Source organism: Monodon monoceros, unplaced genomic scaffold (genome assembly GCF_005190385.1).
Source record: "Monodon monoceros isolate NGI ecotype Baffin Bay Population unplaced genomic scaffold, NGI_Narwhal_1 Super_Scaffold_6, whole genome shotgun sequence".
Lineage (NCBI taxonomy): Eukaryota > Metazoa > Chordata > Mammalia > Artiodactyla > Monodontidae > Monodon > Monodon monoceros.
The window spans coordinates 1,902,779-1,927,909 of NW_021703783.1; the positions used below are offsets into that span (position 1 = coordinate 1,902,779).

Sequence of the window (25,131 nt, forward strand, 5' to 3'; positions counted from 1 at the left end):
ACACACACACACACACACACACACACACACACACACACACACACACAGGATTATTCTGGTCCGGCCATAATAAATGAGGCTCAACATTTGTGTTCTGCCTTTAGAGGCTACCAAAACACTTGTGGGGGAATAAGTTACTCCACACAGGTGAGAGTACAGAGCCCTAGAAAGACTATGAAACTCGCCCTACATCACAGTTAATAAACAGAAGAAACCGAGCCCACGTCACTTGATGCTGGCTCAAAGCCCTTCACACCCACCCTCGCTGCCTCTTCGCTAATTCACTAAAGAGGGTGGACGTCAGAGGAAGGGCCACAGGAGCACCGACGCAGAGCTCGGGCCACGCCACACACGAGAACTATCTTCTGTGTAGGATAAGTGCGACTGTGCAGGTCTCTCTAGGAAAACATGTTTCACTGAAAACATCCAGGAAGGCACAGCCAAGGAGAACATAAACTGCATATAAAGATCAGCAGGAAGCCATCTGGCTTCCACGATTTCACCTTCAGCCGTATCCTGGATGACTGCCTCTATCATCAATAACTTGGTTTCTCAAACTGCACAGCAGGAGGTAACAGAATAAGGGCCAGACACCCCGAGAACCATTACAAGCAAACTAAACATAATCTGTTACAGGTCTGCCACAAAGATTCCAAAAGCACTTCCCAGTGTGGCAGTGGTTACACAGTTTAGACACAGGTACAAAAACACACCTACTTTGAAAACCAGCATCTACAGACTCCCGCACTCAACTGTGTGGTTCATTTTGGGGTATGCCAAGGTTTTACTTCTTCTCCACTGCAGTTAATTTTTTCATCTGATTTTAACTTTTGAAAACACAGATGTGGTCCTTTTGTGGAATAAAAAGAAAAAAATCAACCTGAAATTCAGAGACACAGATATTTCCTGAAGTTCCAGGATAACATAATCATGTCCTATTTTTTCAAAACTTTTCAAAAGTAAGAAACTAACCAAAAAGACAACCAGAAGTGTACTATTTTAAGAACTACTTTACGAACTACTGATAAATATAGGGGTTTTGTTTTGTTTTGTTTTGCCATAACCATTGCATGTGGTTACTTCCTGGAAGCTTCAGTTTTCTTTCAGACTTTCTTTAGCTGTTGTCTAGTGACCCCATCTGGCAAAATTATAGAGGAAGTTATATTGGCCCAAGCTTCTGGCAAGTCAAACTCTTTTTATTTTATGTAAGAAGGAAGTAAGAAAATAGAAGTTCAGGGTGAAAGAATTTTAAGGATTTTTAGCTTCATCCTTCTGTAATACATAGGATAAGAGGAAAACCATGTAATTAAGAAAAGGTCATGCCATTCTAACTGAAGGAATTCATGTTGCTGCCTTTTCCTTGTTATTCTTGAAGATGCTTGTTTAATATTCTGATCTTCTATTAAAAGTTGTATTAAAACTCTGAGATTTCTGCTTGCTTGTTTAATACAAAGATGAAGTAATTAATTCAAAAGTGTATCCAGCATAACTGGATGAATAAGATTTTGAATAGTACAAAGCTGTTTAAATTTTTAAGTAAAGAGTTATTAAAAACAGAGAAATGTCAGTTTAAACCATGAAAATCGGCCTTGAGATGATAGGCTTTAGTTGTCTCTCATTCTTACTATTAACATTCAGAGCTTGATTTTACTAAACGGGGTAAAAATTACAAGCAGAAACTGAAGGAGGGCTTTTAAAACACTGAGAGTTTCATTTTAATTCACCATCTGACTTATTCCGCACTTGTGAAGGTGGCTACAACATTCACACAGTTTCAGCTCTTCTTTTGAACATTCACTGTCTGAGACATTTGAATTTTGTAGACATGCTGTTATTTGAACATATTTGGGTAATTTCCATTAATAAGTGGATTGAAATGCAGAATAATATTGGGTCGCCATTACCGCAGACTGTATCATTCCTTTAACTTGAAGCCCATTTCATACATCTCTCTAAGATCAAAAGGAGGAGAAGTCTAAACATGGAGATTTCTGCTATGGCCGGGTACAGCCATTTAACTTCTTCTTTCAACAAGCCAGAGATGGCAGAACTCTCTTTGAAGTGGCAGCCCTGTTGGCCTTTGAAGTCCCTTGTCAATTGCAGAAAGGCTCTGGTGGGGTTTGTTTTGTAGCCAGCTGTCACCGTGAAGGCAGACATGACGTATTTCCAGCAGTCTCACTTCAGGGTCTGTCAAGTGACTGATTTCATAACCAGTCACCATAACAAAGGAGATTCAAACTCACTGACATGAGAGCATGAGTCCACAGTGAAACTTACTAGGTTCCTCTTGACAGAGCCTGATTTAAATACTCAAGTGACTACACAATGGCAAAGAGATGATGGCTGTGAAGTTAACTGTCACATCTCCTCGGATCCTTGAATATTAAAAATGTACTTTCCATATGTTTATCAATAAAATGTTTCATAACAACAGTATCTTCAATCTTTGCACTGATGAGAAATGATGACTTCTGCAGAAATCAGTAAACTGCTTTAAAAGCACAGTTTACATTGCTAACTTACAACTAGACTTTCTTATATAAGACAATGATTCTCTATAGTTCTGAGACAAATGTTTGCATTTGTAATGCTTTTAGACTGCTCAGCTACTCAAGTCAAAAATCTCCACCACTCCTGACACAGAAATCAGTTTAAGACTTAAAAGGATAAGTAAAGAAAAACAATTTAACATGTGTTAAGAAACTTCCATAAGCTATAAATATAGCCCATGATAGCACTATATAAAAGGAAACAATCTTAATAATATTACAAATCTATTTTTAAGGTGGGGAGAGATGACACCAATCTTGAAAAATCAAATGTTAAATTTACCAATGATGATCAGAAGTATTAATTCCACTGGAAGGAAAACAGGGTAGGAACAAAAAGATTTTCATACTAATCTGACCATAGTTTATGTCTGTTATGTAGAACGTTTTGAGCTTTCACATGTTTTTATGAACATGGCTTGCTGCTATCAGGGCAGAAGACCAGATGTACACAAGACATTTAGCTCCCAGGGGCTCTCAGGCCAACCTCAGTGTGGTTAGTGCTGCACGTTCGTCCCAGGAAACACAAGTCCTCTATTTCCCACTGAAGAACAGGTCACAGGAATCCCAACGATTCCTAAATTTTACTTTTCCATTCTGGCTACCATGCTTTAAACTCAAGCAACAAAAAAAAAGGGTAAATTACGCTCAAATAACGATATCTATTCTAAGTCTTTAAATCTACAATTCTGAAATCTTTTGAGTTTTTCTGATCAGATGACAAAGCGCTTCATTAAATCCCATGGAAAGGAACTGCAGCAAAGAATAAAAACATGTATCAATTTTAAAAAATGTTTGGTAATGTCTGTAAAAATCATAAACTTACCATGAAACTTTAAATTGTGTAGTAAATAAAGTGATGCTGCTGCTATTAGGGGTATAGACACTCAGGTGGTCAGAATTAAATTTCATTCATTCACTCATGCACTCAAAAAATATTCATTGATTGCCACTATGTATCAGACGTGACGGTAGGTATCAAAGATACAACAGTAAACGAGACACAGCCTGGCCCTCACGGAGCTTTCATTCTACTAGAGAAGACAGAGAGTCTCTTCGGTGACAGTAAATAAGTCATAACAACACAGTAAAACAAACAGTACAGGATGCTGCTGCAAAACATGGGGGAGACACGTAACTCAGACTTGGAAGGTCAGAGAGGAATGTATGGAAGGAGAAGTGGGATTTATGCAGACAAGAGAAAAGGGCAAAGATGAAGACACTGCTTCATACAGAGGGAAATGTAGTTTCATAAATGCAAACCAGTTTTCACCCTCTGAAAAAGGACCCAATGAGCGCTGGTGCTCTTTTTCTATCCAAGAAATATTAAATACATCCAAGACTTTACTATCGAAATGATTAAACAAGACTACTGAGAAAACGTTATCGTGGAGACTGGCAGCTAACAGGTAATCAGTAAAGGCAGTGCCTCGAGCAGTCGTATGAAGAGAAAGATGCTATGTGCGTGTCCTGTGGGCCACATCTTCTGGTAATGAGCCAGGCACATATTCATGGACTCACCAAAAGCTTACTCTGCAGAAAGATACAGAGTAAACAGGTACTCTCTCAGTTTATGTGCCTTTGAGGCTAACCGGAAGAGGCGTGTATGCTGTGAATGGCAAACACAAAGCTAAAGTGAAGAAAAAAAGCCAGCCATACCGCATCTCCCGACTTTACATTCTGAGCTCAGAGCACTCTTCTGAGCTAAACGTGTATATCCAACTGCCTACTTGACATCATGAGAAACAGGACACAGGCACCTCCAATTTAACATGTACAAAGCTGACCCCCTACCTTAAACTCTCCCTCCTCCAGCTTCCGCAGAGTTGAATAAACACCACCACCCTCCACTTACACCGTCATGGCAGAAAAGGTGGGCGTCGGCCCCCCCACATCCTCCTCCCTAACCTTCCTCACGCAGACCAGCAGCAGACCCTGCTCGTCCCACCTCCAAGCAGCCAACACCCTCCCACGCCCTTGCATCATGCAGTATCTTCCTGACAGGTACGGCCCTCCTACCCGTGCTCTCTCTCTATTTATTCTTCAGATAACTGCCAGAATAGTCTCTCAAAACCTAAAATGGATTTTCATCACTCTTCTGTTTGAAACAATTCACACCGCAATCTGGTTTCTTCCTCCCTCTCCAGTTTCATGTCAGACCATCTGTTCTCACTTGTTTATTTACCCACTCGCCTACCTACGCGCTCAGCCACCAGCTCGCTTCTACTCACTCCTCTCCACTAACCGGTTTTCCTTTGGTTCTCTGATTGCGCCTCGCTCTTCCATCAGGGGGTCCACACACCGTGGTTCCCCCGGAGGTAAACCTCTGGCCATTCTTAATCTCACTAAGTCCTGTATACTTTTCCACGTCTCAGTTTAAGCATCAATGCCTTTGTGATGCCTTCCCTGACCATTCATTCTAAATAAGGTCCTCTTGTTACACTCTTTTGTAAAACACTATACAAGACTATGATTTGTTGGTGGCACAACTTTAAAGAATATGTTTAAATCTGTGATCACCGATCTCCCTAACATATAAACGCCGTTAGGAGAAGGGACCATTTTGTCTGGCTCACAAAAATAGTCACAGCTTCTGGAACACAGCAGCCTCTCAATAAAATTAATTAAATGAACGATGGAATAAATGAAATAGGTGATATCTCTGAGGCCATTAAATTCTTAACAATGCTGGGGTGGCACATACTCCTGGGGGACAGACATCTCCTTCTCACTTGTATAACTATTCTACTCCTTTTTCTGACACTAACTCCAATGCTCATGCTATAAATTTAAGTGTCTAGTTATATGAATATGGAGAAACTCACATGATTATGACATCTCATATTTCCCCATTATTTCTTAAAGGAAAAATTACTTTTGACTAACATGTAGACCACGGACGTTTTCCCGAAAACAAAAGTGAAAAAAGGACCAAGGACAAGCAAAAAAGTGCATGTACTTGTATATTTCATTTCTACAACTCTGACAGGCTCAGGAGAAAAAAACTGAGTAGTAGCTGCTAAGTACATGTGTGTCTATGTATTTATCCATCCATCTAACACATCAGAGAATCCAGCTGTCTGATACACTGACCACTGGACAGATTAATTAAATAAATATAAAAACTCAGTCCTGCCGGGGCTCTAGCCACAGTTGAGGTATTCAACTGGAACATGTGGCTGGGCTGTCTGTCATCTTACTCACATCTTATAAGACATACCCAGTGTCTCCAGGTCCTACTGGATAGCGCTCCTATAAAGACTTCGGAGGCTTCAGTAACCATCAAGCACTTGTAACGAAAAATGTATATCCACAGAATTTATGTCAAAAGTGAAAAAGTAACCTCTGTTTAGAATTCAAATCCTTTTAATAGGGAATGGGATTTGGATACCATATGTGAGCACCAAGAGTGTACACCGCTACTGAAAAAAAATCTGTTTTCTAGGTACTTTCAGTACACAGGCAGTGCGTGTGTGTACATCTATGTGTTTAAGGGGAAAAAAAAGTCATGAAAATTCAAACAGATATTTCCAATTGTAATTTAAGGTTATGAGGATCAAACACAAATTTTTAAAATCCTAAATATTTTGTATCTTCTTATTTCTAGGAATAAGGTATAAGCATAATGTTCTAAAATCCATATTTTGCTTCAGATAGTGCTAAAAAAGTATTCTTTTCTTTCCCTTTCTCCTTCCTAAAGAAACCCACAGAATACACGACTTTGTAAAACTGAAAAATATTTAGCATTAGGATAGGATTTCACAGTACACATTTCTAGTCCTTTACTAAAGCTACCCAAACTATCTTCATGAGGAGAACCTAAAACTAAACTGGAAAATAATGCACAGACTACGATCCTGCACTGACCTAAGACACACTCTCAGAGAACGAACAACCCAATGAGCAAAACCATGCCCACCTGAGCAACCTGTTAGCCGGCCGTGGCGTCCTCAGCTGATGTAGATACTACAAATTCTAGGCCAGGCAAGGGGAGAGGACAAGGATTTCCTCAATTCACAGGAATTCAAACTTCATATATATGTAACCAGGAACTTTTAACAATAAGCGTGTCATCACTGGTACCGAATCAACCAGGTAGGGTCTATAGATAGTAAGTTTCTCTGGGGCCTAGCCAGGTTGGACCAGTCCTCCCCTTGGAGCTATCGAGGGCAGTGGTGGTAGCAAGAGAAGTATCAGTAGTAGCTAATGTTGACTGACTACTCTCTTTACACATACAACAACCTCTCTTCATGTGGCAGATATACCAGATTATGCCAGCACCTTTATAGCACTATATACCAGTACCAAGTTTCTTTGACAGCTCAAGAACTGACACAGAAATAACTCGCCCAAGATCACAATTTGTAAGTGATGGAACCATAATTCCAACGAAGGCTTCCAACTTGAGAACCCACTTTTCTAGCCACCAGGTACTATAGTTTCCCTAAAGTTCTGCAGTGGCCTTCTGAACTAGAGAGTCACAGTATAAAATCCCTGTACCTAACATATCACTTCTGCCTTTCTTGGACTTGATTCTCCCAACACTGAGGACACTAATTTCAGCTTTGTAGGATAAGAGTGTTTTCTCAGATGAGATGAAAAAGCCTGAGGGAAAAACTGGTTTGAGGCTAAGAAATAAAGAGTTCTGAATCTGGATGGTTTCAGGTTGAGATTTCAATGAAATACTGGAGTAAAGATACAAAGTAGACATGAAGTAGACTTAGCTTGGATCTCAGAAGAGAGAACTGGGCTGAAAGTACAAACCTGACGTGGTAGCAATTCTACTTCTCCTACTAATACAGCTAACATTCTTCAGCACAATTTCTTAGTTCTTATCCTGAACAAGTTTCTTGCTAGGGCATTCTCATCTCAGAAAATGGAACCACCACCTCTCAGGCGTCCTGTCAGAAATCGGAGGATCATTTTTGTTTCTTTTTCACCCTTACCCATACATGCAATTCATCAAATCTTTTTAGCTCTGTTTCTATTCTAAACCTGCTCACTCTTCTCCACCTCCGCTGCCAGTATATGAGGTACTCAGCCTAATCTGCCCGCCCGCCCCTAGACCAGGAGTCTTCCACAACGACTGTGTTTGTATACCTCTTAAAGACTTTATATAACTAGGATCTTAACTTGATATATGATTTTTTGGCATCATAAGTTAAAGGGTTGGTAGGCATCGAGGGAATTTAAATCAACATAATAAAGGCCATATATGACAAACCCACAGCCAGCATCATTCTCCATGGTGGAAACCTGAAACCATTTCCACTAAGATCAGGAACAAGACAAGGTTGCCGACTCTCACCACTATTGCCCAACATAGTTTTGGAAGTTTTAGCCACAGTAGTCAGAGAAGAAAAAGAAAAGGAATCCAAATCAGAAAAGAAGAAGTAAAACTGTCACTGTTTGCAGATGACATGATACTATACATACAGAATCCTAAAGATACTACCAGAAAACTACTAGAGCTAATCAATGAATCTGGTAAAGTAGCAGGATACAAAATTAATGCACAGATATCTGTTGCATTCCTATACACTAATGATGAAAAATCTGAAAGAGAAATTAAGGAAACACTCCCATTTACCATTGCAACAAAAAGAATAAAACAACTAGGAATAAGGGCTTCCCTGGTGGTGCAGTGGTTGAGAGTCCGCCTGCCGATGCAGGGGACACGGGTTTGTGCCCCGGTCCGGGAAGATCCCACATGCCGCGGAGCGGCTGGACCCGTGAGCCATGGCCGCTGAGCCTGCGCATCCGGAGCCTGTGCTCCGCAACGGGAGAGGCCACAACAGTGGCCCGCGTACTGCAAAAACAAAACAAAACAAAAAAACACCTAGGAATAAACCTACCTAAGGAGACAAAAGACCTGTATGCAGAAAACTATAAGACACTGATGAAAGAAATTAAAGGTGATACAAACAGATGGAGAGATATACCATGTTCTTGGACTGGAAGAATCAACAAATGACTATACTACCCAAAGCATCTACAGATTCAGTGCAATCCCTATCAAACTACCAATGGCATTTTTCACAGAAGTAGAACAAAAGAATTTCACAATTTGTATGGAAACACAAAAGACCCCGAAAAGCCAAAGCAATCTTGAGAAAGAAAAACAGAGCTGGAGGAATCAGGCTCCCGGACTTCAGACTATGCTACAAAGCTACAGTAATCAAGACAGTACGGTACTGGCACAAAAACAGAAATGTAGATCAACGGAACAGGATAGAAAGCCCATGCACATATGGTCACCTTATCTTTGATGAAGGAGGCCAGAATATACAGTGGAGAAAAGACAGTCTCTTCAATAAGTGGTGCTGGGAAAACCATACAGCTCTGTGTAAGAGAATGAAATTAGAACACTCCCTAACACCATACACAAAAATAAACTCAAAATGGATTAAAGACCTAAACGTAAGGCCAGACACTATAAAACTCTTAGAGGAAAACAGAGGCAGAACACTCTGTGACATAAATCACAGCAAGATCCTTTTTGACTCACCTCCTAGAGAAATGGAAATAAAAACAAAAATAAACAAATGGGACCTAATGAAACTTAGAAGCTTTTGCACAGCAAAGGAGACCATAAACAAGATGAAAAGACAACCCCCAGAATGGGAGAAAATATTTGCAAATGAAGCAACTGACAAAGGATTAATCTCCAAAATATACAAGCAGCTCATGCAGCTCAATATCAAAAAAACAAACAACCCAATGCAAAAATGGGCAGAAGACCTAAATAGACATTTCTCCAAAGAAGACATACAGATGGCCAAGAAGCACATGAAAAGCTGCTCAACATCACTAATTATTAGAGAAATGCAAATCAAAACTAGAATGAGGTATCACCGCACACCAGTTAGAATGGGCATCATCAGAAAATCTACAAACAACAAATGCTGGAGAGGGTGCAGAGAAAAGGGAACCCTCCTGCACTGTTGGTGGGAATGTAAAATGATACAGCCACTATGGAGAACAGTATGAAGGTTCTTTAGAAAACTAAAAACAGAATTACCATATGATCCAGCAATCCCACTACTGGGCATATACCCTGAGAAAACCATAGTTCAAAAAGATACATGCACCCCAATGTTCATTGCAGCACTATTTACAATAACCAGGTCAAGGAAGCAACCTAAATGCCCATCGACAGACGAATGGATAAAGAAGTTGTGGCACATATATACAATGGAACATTACTCAGCCATAAAAAGGAACGAAATTGAGTCATTTGTTGAGACGTGGATGGATCTAGAGACTGTCATACAGAGTACAGTAAGTCAGAAAGAGAAAAACAAATATTGTATATTAACGCATGTATGTGGAACCTAGAAAAATGGTACAGATGAACCAGTTTGCAGGGCAGAAGTTGAGACACAGATGTAGAGAACAAACATATGGACACCAAGGTGGGAAAGCAGTGGGGGGGTGGGGATGGTGGTGTGCTGAATTGGGCGATTGGGATTGACATGTATACACTGATGTGTATAAAACTGATGACTAATAACCTGCAGTATAAAAAGCAAACAAACAAACAAAACAACTAATACTAAACTTTCTTTGGGTTATTTGTATGGAAATATGTTAATATAAATGCTTCAGACATTATATGAAATTCCTAAAAATCTTATATGTTCTGGTATAATGTTGTAAGTCATAAATTCTAGTTATTACTTTAAAATGTATATCTCAGAAATAACTAAATTTCCTTGTCAATTGCATTATTATGAACTTTCATCAAATCTTTAACCGTGGTCATTTTTAAGGCTTTTGTCATTCACAGACAGTTCTGGGTGCACTCTGATGCTTTTGCAAATACGTTCCTATAAAAGGGTTTCATCTTCAGGGAATTCATGGAAAAGACTCTGACAAGCACAGGTTTCTGGTAACTGACTATACTGCTGAACTGAATGAATAAGCATGTTCAGAACTCTAATGGAAAACTGATGAACTCATAAAAGCGCTCACAAAAGATCAAGATGAAAAAATTAATGACATGGGACTGAGCGAACTGGTGAGGATGATTATAATTTTTGTGACTTTCTGTTTGAATTAAAAAAAAAAATTCCACAAGGACTCAGAGGCAAAAAATATACAAATCAATTTTCTCTGCAAAGTAAAGGAGCTGTTACAGTGGAGGATTCCTGGACTGAATGTCAATATTACGACATAGTATGAGTGTGTTTCGTGTTTGGTAATTGCAATCATTGTTGCTTTTGTTGTGGTCACCCATTTACAATGCTTGGTGTCAGTCTATTTATCTCTTGTAAAAATAAAATACAGTGTGCGTGTGTGTGTGTGTGTGAAAAAAGAAAAAAAGAAAGTATAAGAAAAATAAATAACATAAAAATAGCCTATTGGGCTTCCCTGGTGGCACAGTGGTTGAGAGTCCGCCTGCCGATGCAGGGGACGCGGGTTCGTGCCCCGGTCCGGGAAGATCCCACATGCCGCGGAGCGGCTGGGCCCGTGAGCCATGGCCACTGAGCCTGTGCGTCTGGAGCCTGTGCTCCGCAACGGGAGAGGCCACAACAGTGAGAGGCCCATGTACCGCAAAAAAAAAAAAAAAAAAGCCTATTAATATCAATCTGCCCCAGAAAGCAAATTATAAACAGTTCACACAATAGCTTAAAAAAGAACATGTAACAGCAGTCTATATGCCATGACATGATTTATTATTAATTGCCAAAATTTCTACATGATCTCTGGTATGCAAGACTTGTCACTAAACAATGATCCCAAAGCAGAAAAAAATCTTTACAGAAAGACAAAATGGGGAACATTTTGAAAATAGAGGGAAGAATGTAAAAAAGATAAAATCAAGATACAAAAAAATCCCTCCTTACCCTGGAACAATGGTTGACACTACCCCTTCTCTGAGGCTCTCCACTACCCAAGCTCTGTTTAATTGTACATTAATAAATATTCAAATAGAAAGTGGACTGAGACATTTATCTAAGAATAGGGCACTGAAAGAAACTCATTCTGGAAAGATCAATTTTCCTTCAGCTTTGCTAATAAATGTCAGTTTGTCTTTCTACACTTGACACTAAAGAAACCAGATCCTTGTATCTAAGTTATGAGGGGACTCCCTGGTAGTATACACCATGACACGTCTGCTTTGAAAGGTACCCTTCTTCCTTGCTATGGAGCTACCCTAGCTCACAAGAGCTCTGGTGGTCTGATCAAAGGGCTCCCCAAAAGATTCATGTCACCCTCTCACTGAACACTTTTTACCAATAGTTTGGCACTTATGTTTCTCCAACAAAGAGATGGAAACAACACTGGAAAAGAGACACTCTTATAATGGGAACTGAGATTAGAGCCTTCACTTGTTAAAACTATTTCTTCCATTCAGACCTCCCACCTTTATTCTTGCTAATAAAAAGTTTAAAGCAAGGGTAGAGAATCTAAAAAGACATATAAAAACATAGAAAACAAACAGAAACAGCAGAATTCTTTAACAAGTCACCTCCGGGTTGAGATGCTGATCTGGGACTCCCAGGTGTCATGACATCCATGTCCTTCATACCTGTTACCAACCTCAACTTGTTATAACTTTAACGGCTCTTGTGAACAAGACAGGCTATAAAATAAATAAACGTTTTGCTATTTAAATCAACGTCTTTGACTCAGAAGTGTTTGTGTTTTCCCATTCAATTTAAAAGCAGGGTTGTGCTCAGTCTGGTGACAGACAGGCAAGTTAAATTTCATCTCATCAGGTGTGTCAGCATATACAACATCAGTATATACAAGTCAGCCCCAAATATGTAACGCACAGATGACTGCATTAACATGAATCAATTCTTAATACGGCTGTGTTTTAATTCTTATTTAACTCTAAATACTTACACTCAGTGAAGTGCTTTGAAACCCTGCAAACATACATTACGTACTGTTCACCTGAGCCATACTGGCTGGGCTTCACCCTCCTTTAACCAGCAGCACTGCCGTAACTGTAAAAAATCGCAGACCTGTTTTTCAGCACTGGTCCTGGCTGACTCCTCCTGTGCCAGCACCATCTCTCGCTCTGCAGTTATCTGTACACTTTCTCTTAGTGCTTCTTCCAGCTCTTCAATCCTGTCATCCTTCTTACGGAGACTGTCCTGGAAAACGACGGAAGACCAGGTGAAGGAGACTAATTAACTCAAGGAGAGCCCATTTATCAAGGAAGGGCTATGGGCTTATAAAATGTTCTTCCCTTCAGAAGTACATCTAGGCCAAAAAGATATGGACACAAAGGAAAGAATAAAACAGGGGAAGAAAGACGTAAAGAGGTTGAAGAAGTAAGCATATTATTAAGAGCAAAGGGTCAAGTTAGTTAAGCAAGAGAAACCTGTGATGGACTTCCTCCGTAACACACAGAAGAAAACTGTTAGTGTTAGGCAGATAGGCAGCAGGGGCTTGATTATCTAAAAATGCAAAGCCGTTTCTGAGCTACTCTCTAAACTGGGCTTATAGCCGGCTTTGATGAAGCTTAAGTCACAAGACTCAAGGGCTAAACACTCTCTCCCTGCAAAGTTAAGCCCAGATGAAAAAGTAAACCGCATGATCAGTCGGATTATATGCTACATATAGACAATTGTTGGCAAATTCATTTTTAAAAAAAGAAATGCAAAAGGAGATTTTTCCTCATGAATTCAAGAGAGTGAAGTTTTCTCTCAATCTCATGCAAGAAAACTAAAAATAACTGGTGATAAGTAACTGGTCTAACTAAGGATGAGTAATTTGGTTAGACAACCAAAACCCACTAGGCCTAATATTCTACACAAGTCTAAGAAGTAACTTTTGGGGAGGTAAATATGGATTTCTACCGGAAAGACAAACAAAATCCTACAGGACTTTAAAATCATGTAAGATAGACGATCTTAAAAGAAGAAGAATAAATGAAACCGTTTTCAAGTAGTATGAAGAACTGGATCCATCAGATTATTCTAAGCATTTCTTCTTTAAATAGAACCAGAAGACTAAGAATAAAGTGCTACCTTTTATTAACAGATGAGACAAAGAACAAGATTTGTCCATTCATTCTCCAACTTGCTGAACACTCACATCAGCAAAAGATACCAAAGGATTTTGTCTTTTATCTATGCAACTCTTATTTGATCTTACTGTAGTTCAGTTTTCATAAGTACAAAGTACAAGAAAGTCCTTTTTTGACAACTCTGTCTTCAGAAATCTAGAACTGAAATCTAGAACTGAAATCTCTACGTCAGAGTTTTCTCCCAACTTTGATGGAATGGCATCTATTCTTTAACATCCTTCCTAATAAAAAGCTGTTATATCTTTTGCTCTCTCCCATTTTTCTCAATTAAAAAAAAAGATTTAGGAAAAAGAATCTTCACATTTTGATGATGTATGTTCTTTTAAGTTTTCATTCTTCTCGGAGATAATGTTATAAAATACTCTGATTTAGTCCCTAATTAAGGTTCTGTTTTATGCAGGGCAGTTTAGCTACATCAAAAAATGCTCTTTGTTGAAATCTAAATGCTTCCAGTTTGCTTGCCACTAACAGCGGACTACAATAAGGGTTTCTACAATGAGGCCAAGCAGAGAGAGACAAGGAATGACTCCCTTGAAAACAAAGTCCAACATAGTTTCTCTTGATTCAAAGAAAATGAAATGTAACAGAAGGATTAAGTGGAAAGGAATGGATGCAATGATCTGTGCAGTCCTGTCAAATCCTCTAATGAATGACTACATCTGTAGTAACATGGGGATTCTGAATTACAGGTTCCTGTAAGCAAACAGAAACACAAATGGTTCCCGTTATCAATTAGCTGCGAATAGCTCAGTGGTATGTTTATGTCCAGCCTATTGCATCCTTCACCCTTAAACTGTCTTCTGGAGATCTCCTGAGAGGCTTCTGGTAACCTAACCTAAAATGAGGGTTATTCCAAATAACTTCCCAGGAACCCAATTTCAAGCAAACAGGTTTACTTGCTCTTCTGCATGGGCCAAAAAACAGCTTTGAGGCTTTATCAATAAAACTTTTTTTTAGAGCGAGGATAATTAGTAATTTGTCATACTGAAAGTTTCCCTGAAACCAGTGTTAAAACCAGAGTCTACCAGATGAGCTGTGTGTGCAAGGTCATTTATTTAAAAGTTTTCTGGACCTAATGGCAAAGCCTGGTGCAAAATCTTTCTCCATGACAAAAACGAAAAACAGAAGCCAAGTGAAACCACAAATAAAAAGAAGAGGAGAAGAGACTGTTGAATCATTTTTATGAGATACTGTAAGTCATGTTACATCTCAGTATAAAACTAGGTATGGGACCATCTGCTCTAAGGAACTCATATTAAACCAGGGCAATAACGAGAAAAATGAAGATAGCAAATCAAATACCACCCCCACCATCTTTAACAAAGTCCAACTACTGAAACCATACAGTGAATAAAATTTGGCTCTAGTTTTGTTTTTGGAATCTTAACAGATATCTGCTAAGGCAAACCAAGGAAGTTTCCTTTGTACTGAACAAAACCTTGAATCTATTTCATTTAATAAAATATTGAGCCAATGCCAGAAATAAATAGAACCTTTTAGTTCTACAAATATTGGAGCCCTAACCACACTGCTAGGTCATATTTATAATTATTCTTTCTTGTCCTCACTGTTTCTTCAAGGTTAAATACATTTTTCTGCACTTAGATTATAATATGGGTACTTTTTTGTAACGTTTAGAATACTAGAAAAAAGAAAAGATCTTAAAAAGTTTAGAATGGGCAAAAATGATCACCCATAAAGAATAAAAAAATGGAAGGCAGTGGAATTTTTAATGGCAACACAGAAAACTAGAAGACAATTGAGGCGATGCCTTTAAAACTCCGAGGGAAAGATGACTTCTGATATAGAATTCTACATCCAAACTGTCAATCTAATGTGAGGGTGGAATGCAAAGTCTGAAAAACTTTACCTCACATCACAGACCCTCAGAGAGCTACCAGGTCTGTGCTCTGTCTCAAATGCATGGTGAAGGGAACTGTGGAGGTGACAACAAGCCTGGAGAATAAGTACAGTTTGGAGTAGAGGACAGAAAACTCCAGGAAAGATGTTTCCAAGAAAAAAGTGCAGGTAGAGATTACCTGAGGTTAATTAATAAGGGATGATGTATTTTACAACAGTAACAATATTGGGAGGAATGTCATGGTTGGAAAAAACTGTAAGTTTTTGGGATTAACTGGTGATATGTATAAAAATAACTAATAAAACAAACAAACCAATTACCACCACCAGGAAAAACTACAAGTCCAATAAAGGAAATGAAGTCATAATATACTACGTGCCTTGGTCACAATAATGCAAAACTTGATATAATTATATTGGAAAGACAGAGAGGGAAGAGCGTGGGGTGACTTGTGTAAAAAAGCCAATTCCTCATCACTCAGGATAAGAACTCAATACATAACTAATGTCCAAATGAGAAAAATAATCAAATAACGATAAAAAAGTGGAAGTAAACAACAGAAGAAACAACCCAAAGAGGTGAAAGTGGTCATCTCCGAGGGGCAGGAATCAAGGTTAGACAAGAACGAGGCAGATGAGCCGTACAGTACTGCCTTGCTTTGTATACAATATAAATATATATTGTTCTGAAAGAAATCAAAATGAAATTTAAAATGTTAAAAGAATAGTGCACACATGTGCCAAGTAAATTAATAAGAATATAGAGAATTTTTGGAAATAGTTATAAATGTGGTGACTGTTTCAGATACTGATACTCTAAACATATTAACTATTTATTACGGAAAGAGAAGAGCTGACTGGACAAACGTGTCACAACTCAGTGTTAACGGCAAAAAGGAATAAAAGTTTAAGGAAACAGCACGTATGAACTTCAAGCCACTGTGCTCTTCAGCTTTCCCTTCAAAAGCCCTGTGAAGACACAGGGAACAGACCTGTGGCTGCCAAGGCGGTGGGGGGACGAGAGACGGAGGGATGGGGAGTTTGGGGTGAGCAGATGCAAACCATTATATGCAGAATGGATAAACAATAAGCACCTATGTACAGCACGGGGAACTATATTCAATGTCCTCTGATAAACCATAATGGAAAAGCATATGAAAAAGAACGTACATGTATAACTGAGTCACTGTTGTACAGCAGAAATTGACACACTGTAAGTCAACTAGACTTGAATAAAATAAAATTTTTAAAAAGTCCTGTGAATTTCTTCATGTCAATAATTTGCTTGAGTGGGTCAAAATGATGATGATAAATTCCTTTCCAGTCTTTAGGTAACTGTGAGATACTCCAAATAATAACATTTTTTAAAGGAATGATAATGTTGCCATAAGTTCTGCTATTAACCCAAAGATTCTGAAGATATCTAAAGCTTAAACATCTCAACAGCCGAGGTCTGAGGCACCAAGCCAAGAGCTTTCAAAACTGTCCCCCATCCCCTTTTCTGTGCAAATGGTTTCATACATACACACACACACACACACACACACACACACACACACACATACCTATAAAAACAGTAGTGAGTAGATTTCGGTGATAGAGTTTGACACAGAATTCTGGTGATAAAACTGCTCGTCTATACTATACTTAACAGTGTGTTTTGGTTTGAAGAGAAAAGTCTCTCACCTGTTCACTGCCCTAACTTTGAGCAGAAGTGACAGTGACCACCAGCTTCTCTGAATATGTGTGACGCAATAAAATGTCACTTGGTAAAGTGGTGGACTTCAGAAACTGTGAAACACAACAGACTCGGTACACTCTCAGGCCCAGGCTCGAGGAAGTAGGGGATGTGCTGAGCCCCCGGAAAGTACTCCTCGGTGGCTCTGGGAGTGATTGTACCAAGTACAGCCTAAGGCCCTGAATGTGCTTTACAGTCTTAACTAGACTTTCTCTTTCAAAAAGTCCACATTCACCCATCTTCAACATAAATCATGAGGCAGCCACACCACTCAAGTCTGTAATCCTGGAGAAATCTGCACAGAAGCTCCGAGATCCCTAATCCCTTCTATCCCTGGGACACTCCACAGGCTCGAAGGCTCTGAGGCATCCAGAAAGCAGAAAGATGACTTACTGGAACTAAATGTAGATAGAGATTAAAGTTAAGTTTGAGAACTTCATTCCTGTTGTTCATACGCATTATTGACTTGCAGCTAGCCTGGAATAAAATCATAACTTCACTAGCCACATGTAGCTAATGAGCACTTAAAATGTGTCCAAACTAAGATGTGCTATAAATTCTAAAGACTTACTGCCTCCCCAAAAAAGGAATGTAAAATAGTTCATTAATAATCTTCACACTGATTATGTGTTGAAATGGCAATATTTTGGATATACTGGATTAAGTAAAGTACATTATTAAAGTCATCTGTTTCCTTTTAGTTTTTTTTGTGATGCTATTAGAAAATGCAAAATTATACGTGTGCTCACGCTGTATTTCTACTGGACACCGCTCAAGTTTTTACATACGAAATGCATCTATAAAAGGCTATACAACACACCATGTTTTACATAAATTCGTAACTCTTCTCTCAGTTCATAGCCTGTTAGCACATAAATATGAGGTACTAGGTGAGAATCCTTACGGAAAACACTGTCAAAAGCTCTAACAAGTGACTGACAATTACTGCAGTGATAACATGAGTAACAGAAATTCAAATAGCACTGACTGTTCTATCAACAGAGGAAACCAAACTGTGAATTGAAAGGAAAAAGAAAAATTCAGGCATGTGGCAGATCACTTTAGTACCTAGGATATAAAGTGCCTATGTTAGCTATTAATTATATCAATTTAACACGTTACCTCAATGCTTAGCAGCTTAAAAGGACAGTGAACATTTGTTGTCTCGCAGTTTCTGTGGGTCAGAAACTCAAGAGCAGCTTAACCTAACAGTCTGGCTCCAGGTTCTCTCACTGGGGGACAGCTGAGAGGTCTGCCAGGATTCAGTCCTCTGCTTCCTCTTACAAGGTTGGCGAGTTGGTGATGACCACTGGCAAGGGGCCTCTGCTCCTCTCCACATGGCACCTGGCATTCCTCAGAGCAGGTGACCCTGGAGAGCAAGGCAGGGCATCCACGTCTCTTGTGTTCCAGCTTCAGAAGTCACATATCATCACATCTGACACTTTCTCCTGTGCACAAAGACTAACCCTGCCACAAGACTACACAAGGCCACAAATACCAAGAGGTAAGGATGCTCTGGGGCCACCTTGGAAGATGGTTTTCATAGTACCCGAGGATATAGCTCCAGTACAAGAAAACTGGATTATCAACGAAGCAATGAAGAATGAAAACAGTGATTAACAGAACTGCTTCTGAGAGAAAAATAACTGTTAGGATAAGAGAGCCTTTACTACAAAGACACAGCTTTTGTTATGAGATTATATTAAAGTGGAACCCAAATGATACCAAATTAAAATGAAATCCAGACATACCTAAAATGTAAAAGGCAGACATTCAGAAGACATCACAAAATTGGGTTATGGATCAGCGTATCATTGGATATGAGATCAGCAAAATATGCATTCTGTCAGGAATTATTTAGAAGAAAGTCTGCAACTGGATTGAGTTGTAAGGGGAGATGTTTTCTTGGGATTATGGTAAACATTAGAGTAATCCAACTGAATTCAATGACAGTTCAGTCCTAAGAACACACAACAACATGCCAGTCAGTCACAGTTCAACTGAAAACAAACTCCTGGGTCAATGTTCGGAGAGCTAGCCATACAACAGAGGTTTATTAATACGTTTAGCCTCCACATTTTGGGGGAATTAAGCCAGTTTTTTAAGAAAATATGAGAATGAAATATTCAGAGTCTTGCTGGCTCCCACTGAGCAAAGCCCTCTATAAACTCCTGATCCCTCATGGATTTTGATGATAATTAAGTCTAATCTTTACGCCAACTCTACTTATTAGCTGGGGTCCAATGAGACCACTTCATTCACAGAGGAAAGGGTTCAACGCAGGTGGTTTTTGTGACTAGTTCTGGGGGCATGGTAGAGGGAGAACGAGAGGAAAGGGGAAGCTACCACAGAATTTCTCATATCTTTAAACAAGAAGCCTCCTATACTCAAACGAGATTAGGGCAAAAGCTGTGACAGCTGTAACTTCACTCAGGCAACTGAAGAAGACTGGACCGGACCCTTTAGCAAATCCCATAATCCCACTCCCTTAAAACACTCCTCTGAACTTTACTTCTTGACATCAGCTCTGTCAACATCAGCTATAAACCAGCTGTAAGACTCTACTCCCCACTGCCTTGCCTTCAGATCAAACGTTCACTAAGGAAAGCAAAGGCAAGAGGAAACAAGGAACAAGAGCAATCAGAAATTAATGTTTTGTTCTCTTCAAACAGCTCCCTCAAAATTAAAAGAAAAAAAAGGCTCACTATACAGTAACATAAAAAGAAATCACTTGATACAGACAAATCCCATTAAGCTTTTCTCAGCAGCAGAAGGAAGGTCACTGCAGATTTCACGAATATCTGAGGGAACAGCCCCCCACGTCCACTCATCCCCCTGCCCTGGCCCTGCCAGTGGAGGTCATTCCCTCAGCTTAACATTAAGAGCCACTTCCTCTGGGGTAAACACCACTTACCAGAGAGTTTAACATGCTCTGAAAGATATTAATGTTAACTGCTATCCATTCTCCTTACTGTGAAGAGACCATGCTTCCTTCTCCATCACCCTCAACCCCACTGCTATACCTCCTCCCCATCCCGCAAACATAAATACACATGCGGAAGATTTCATTAAAATCATTCAACAGGTCAGAATTCAATTACCAACTGCTCAGATGCTTAGTGGGGGGGGGGGGGAAGTTGAAGCCAGATGCATTGATGAAGTCAATTTTAAGAAAAGAAAGCTAGCCTAACACAGAGACAGAATTTGGTTACACACCAACCACTTTTTGGTTTAAGGAAATGCTTTGGGTTCAAATGTAAAGATATTTTCTCCCCCTGTTCCCTTTAAAGTCCCTCAAATATCTCCCACAGTTCAAGTTGTTAAAAATCGAAGTCAAAACAAAAGCAGATGCATTTCATTAAGGAAATGGAAACATATACATATAAAATAATGCTTTATATAAATAACTTTTATGGAGCACCGAGTACAAATATCCCACATAGATTGGCCAGGTGCTCATCTTGAAAATTCTGGTAGCTGGTAACAGCAGTTCAGGCAAGGACATGGGGTTTACCTAATCGTAGGACACGTCTCCTCTGATCACTAATGCTTATTAAAAAGAACAAGCACAAATTTTCAAAGTCTTCCCCCAAAACCCCAAAGATAGTCTTTTACTTAATATAATAAACAATTGATGTGGTCCATAAGAGGCTGTCTCTCTTGCCTTTGAGGTCTTGGCAAAGGTGCTATATATACACCTGTTTCTGCTCTCTCTTAAAAATAAAAGGAACCTCTTTGGAGATTCAACTTTCCAAACGCAAAGGAGGAGTTTCCACGATAACACAAAGGAAAGGATTAAACCGTATGTTTCACTGAAGTGAGACCCTAGTACTTGTGAGAAATTTCATGACAAATGTAACTTTAACCACTTACTGATTTATGGGGAGCGTTCCTGAAATAAGCTCAAATGATGTGATTCAAAGTTCCCATAGAAGGGGCTAAACTTAACGGCAGGAAGTAGCTTAGTAGGCTACACAATCACACCATCAATAAACATCCTTTCAGTAAGTTTCATATGGAACTGAACTTTGTCCAGAGGAAAACACGTCTACTGAGGACACTTCAAACATGGCAGAATTTCTTAAAGTCATTTTAAGACTTGTTTTGCTTTTTTCCTAAATGGTAAGAAGTGGCACAGTTTGAGCTAAAAGCTTTAAAAATTTGCACATGTGCCAACAATATAAGTAGGTGCTTTACCTGCAGGAAAACACAATTTTCAAGTTAATTTCAGCAACTATCCACAGGGTTGTAAAAACAGATGCTGATTTGTATGTACACTTTTCCTATATAATCCCTAACTCCATTTAATATTTGTTGAGTACTCCATAAAAACCCACTTATGCTCATATTCCAGATAGAAAAAGCCCTAAGAAAAAAACTAATCCAAAGGGAACAGAGGATATAGAATTAAATCTTTAAATAGGTCAAGAAGGTCTGTTAAGAAGAAACCAAAATTTATTTTTACAAAAACAAGAAGAACATTAATACATCAGAGGTATCTTGCATGTGACACATCACATACTATTTCTGGGAGGATGTCAGATAATCAATTTTTTAAAAGGTTATCTTAAACCATTATCCCCATGGTCAATGGAAAAAGCAAGGATAAGTGGTCTTCATTTCAGAAAGAAAAAAAAAAAAAAAATCTCTTACCAAAATGGAAGAAAACAAATTTTTGTAGGTAGAGCAAATAAAATACAACTGTAAAGAAAAACACAAATGTTTCACTGATTCTGCATCTAAGAGGAGAATATGCCTAAATACATGTAAAGCTGCATTCCCCTATCTCTATTTCTATTGTTTTCACTTTCTTTGAACTTTATTCTTAATAGTCATTGGTCTCAGGAGAGCTGGCTCACAATGTTCTTTCAGCAGTCCCATTAATCTCCCTGGCAGCCCTCTCTCTCAAGGTTAAATTCAGATACTTATCTTTGTCATAAATAAAAACAAAGCACCAAACCACTACTGACATGAGCCACTACCCCCAGTTCAGTCTGCTTTGCCGTATTAGAACCTGCAGTTCTGTCAAAAGACGAAGTGTCACTGCTGAAAGAATAAAAATATGAAAGGTAGACATCCTGAGCCAAGGGAAGATGGCATTTCCTTTGTTAAAATATGCGAGGCCCTTAGAGGGTAACCTGTGAAATTTTAAAGAATATTAGGGTGCTAAATATAATATCATTATACAACATTTTTAAAATTTGTAGCTAAATTTTTATTACTTATAACAATAATTGTAGCTGTAATTAATGAACAGCTGCCTCTATAAAAGATTAAGAAATGCTAAAAAGAAATTTTAAAAATAGCCCTTAACCTAAGGCAGATATAAATTAGTCGGGGGGGGGTGGAGAAGAATGATTAAATCACACAGGAACAATTCTAAAACAATGTATTGAAAAATATAAAACAATAAAATATAATTAAACATACTGGCTGAGGAACAACAGATAAGACAATAACAAGAACAGGGTAGAGTTCATTAACAAAAGTTAATTTTAAGCCAGAATCTTCAGGCAGTAAAGCTGGACATCCACAGGAAGAAGACTGCATGAGTAGAAGAGCATAAGTTAGAAAACCAATAAACTATACTTAAGGAACACCAACACTATCAGGTTGTATAGAACAGATTAGCTATGCTAGTGAGTATCTCACCTAAAAATGAGGCTAGAAATTCTTAAAGGATTCGGTTGACAGGAAGCTCCCAAGGGCAGGCTAAGATGCTTGTGAATGAGAGGTCTTGACATCTATTGATGCAACTGAAATCAATAAACAATTTTATAGAGAACCAACAATGGGCAAAGTACCAAGACAGGGTTCCCAAACTCAAATATACGGGGAAACAACACACAAACTAACAGCATATAATACAAGGTAAGAAAATAAGCCTTGAAATCAAAGCAGAAACAAGCTGTAATGGAACTGCAACACAGAGTGTGATTAATTCCCACTGCAAGGATTTATGCAGGCTTTACAAGGGAGGGAACATTTGATCTGAACCTTAAAAGATGGGTAGGCTTTCAGTACAAAGCTTTTCTAATCCCAAAATGACCATCAGTCAAATCAGCTAAGATTATGCTTCCATATAATGCTTATTTGGGAGGCTCTTGTTGCTGGGATTTACCTAATTCCAGCTCTTCACACAGCAATTACTTATGAATTCCACTACAGCACATCTTTTCACATATCCAGCACAAAAAAAATGTTTTAATGAGCATATCTAATGTTCACAGGGGGAAAAAATTTCTTATTTATCTCTATATCCTCACAGCACTCAGCGCAATGACAATTCCACAACGGGCACTCAATAAATGTTTACTGAGGATAACCACGGATTATTCTGAAATCTGACGTAGCCAATTGCAGTGAAACATGGCTTACAGAAAATGTGAATGAAACAACTCAGATCTAAATGTAACTAATACAGAGTTAAGCTCTTGAGTAGTGGAAACAGAAAGCCTGGCAAAATTCGACGCAGACTGTCAACAGAAGAGCCGCTGTAATCGAAAAACATGATAGTAGGAAAGGCCTGTCACCAATCTGTGCCTCATTGCTTTTATCATTCATGTCCTTTATTTGTGAATATCAACTGGAATTGTAAAATAGTTTAAATGTTAGTATGCAAGGACCATGGCAGAAACTCTTTAAATACCTATTGTATAACAATGTCTTAGAACGGTCACACATATACCTAAGATATTCCAAGGATCTTGCGAGGGGCAGTGAATTTTGGTGAGCGTGTGACAGAAATACTGGCAAGGTAAGTATCTGGATTGATGTGGGATCATCTACTATGCCCAAGGTCAACAGGGCAGAATGTAAGGCACCCCCTTCCCCAGACCAGGGGGATCGCTGGGTACTTTCTCTCTTGACCATCCTGGATACGCTGGATCAGACCACACATGGATGCTGTCCTCTTTCTCAGCCTCTCAGCAGCATTAACAATCCTCTCCTGCCTTCAGTGATGCTATACTCTTTTTCTCTCCCGCTTCAACTGGCCTCTTCATTTTAACTTCCTTTCAAGCACCACCCTCTCCGAGTCTGTCCCAGCTCTCAACGGTGAGGATCCTAAGGGATCTAGCTACAAGCTCTAGCTACATTTTCTTCTGTCAATATTTTATCTCTAGACGGTATCTGATTCTTATGGGTTAAAATATGATATTTAAGCTCAAGTCTCCAAAATTAATTTAACTACACCAGACTTCTCTAAACTTCAAATCTGCACTTCCAACTGCTGGCTTGACATCTCCATCAGGATATCTCTCAGATACAGTCACATGTTGAAAATGGACTTGTTCCCTTTCCCTGGAAACCTGTTGACCTCACCCTCAGGGTTTGCCCATCTCATCACTGAGCATCGCCACACACCCTGTTCCCCGTGCCAGGAAACCTGGCAGCCATCCCCCTTCCTTCCTCTCCTTTAGTGCCCACATTCCAACCCACGAGAAATTCTTGCCTGTTCTACCTAAATGTAACAAATCTCAAATCCACCCTCTCTTCTTTTTTCTCTGCTGAGCCTCCAAAAACCTCTATCATCACCTCTCATCTTCATTATTACTACAGGGCCTCCTACTATGATCTGAGCTCCTTTGGAGGAGGGACGTTGTTCATCATCACTATTTACACAAAGCAGGTGTGCAAGACATATTTACTGACATACACTTTCTTCATAACCACTCTTATACCATTCTAATCCGTTGTCCAAATACTGCAAAAAAAACCAGTACTCTCAAAATGCAGATCAAATCCTGTCCATCTTTACTTAAGGTGTTTCGCTACTTATAAAATTTAAACTTCATACATGGCCTACAAGGTCCGGCGTTACTAACACACACGGGTGCCTGTGTTCTACCTCACTCACCACACTCTGGTCCTTGAACAACCTAAGGTAAGGTTTTTCTTACCTTAGGGATTCCCTCCACTTTAAACACTGTTTCCTC

At 39.1% G+C, this 25,131-nt stretch overlaps 1 protein-coding gene across 6 annotated transcripts in view; it reads right to left on the reverse strand.

Annotated features, from left to right (window-relative positions):
• ERC1 (ELKS/RAB6-interacting/CAST family member 1) overlaps positions 1-25,131 on the reverse strand; it is a 387,619-nt gene that overhangs the window by 188,099 nt on the left and 174,389 nt on the right. For all 6 annotated transcript variants that reach the window (XM_029204193.1, XM_029204191.1, XM_029204194.1 and 3 more), the window contains one exon: positions 12,527-12,658. In XM_029204193.1, coding sequence (XP_029060026.1) covers positions 12,527-12,658 — 132 coding nt within the window. The remainder of the gene's footprint in view (positions 1-12,526; positions 12,659-25,131) is intronic.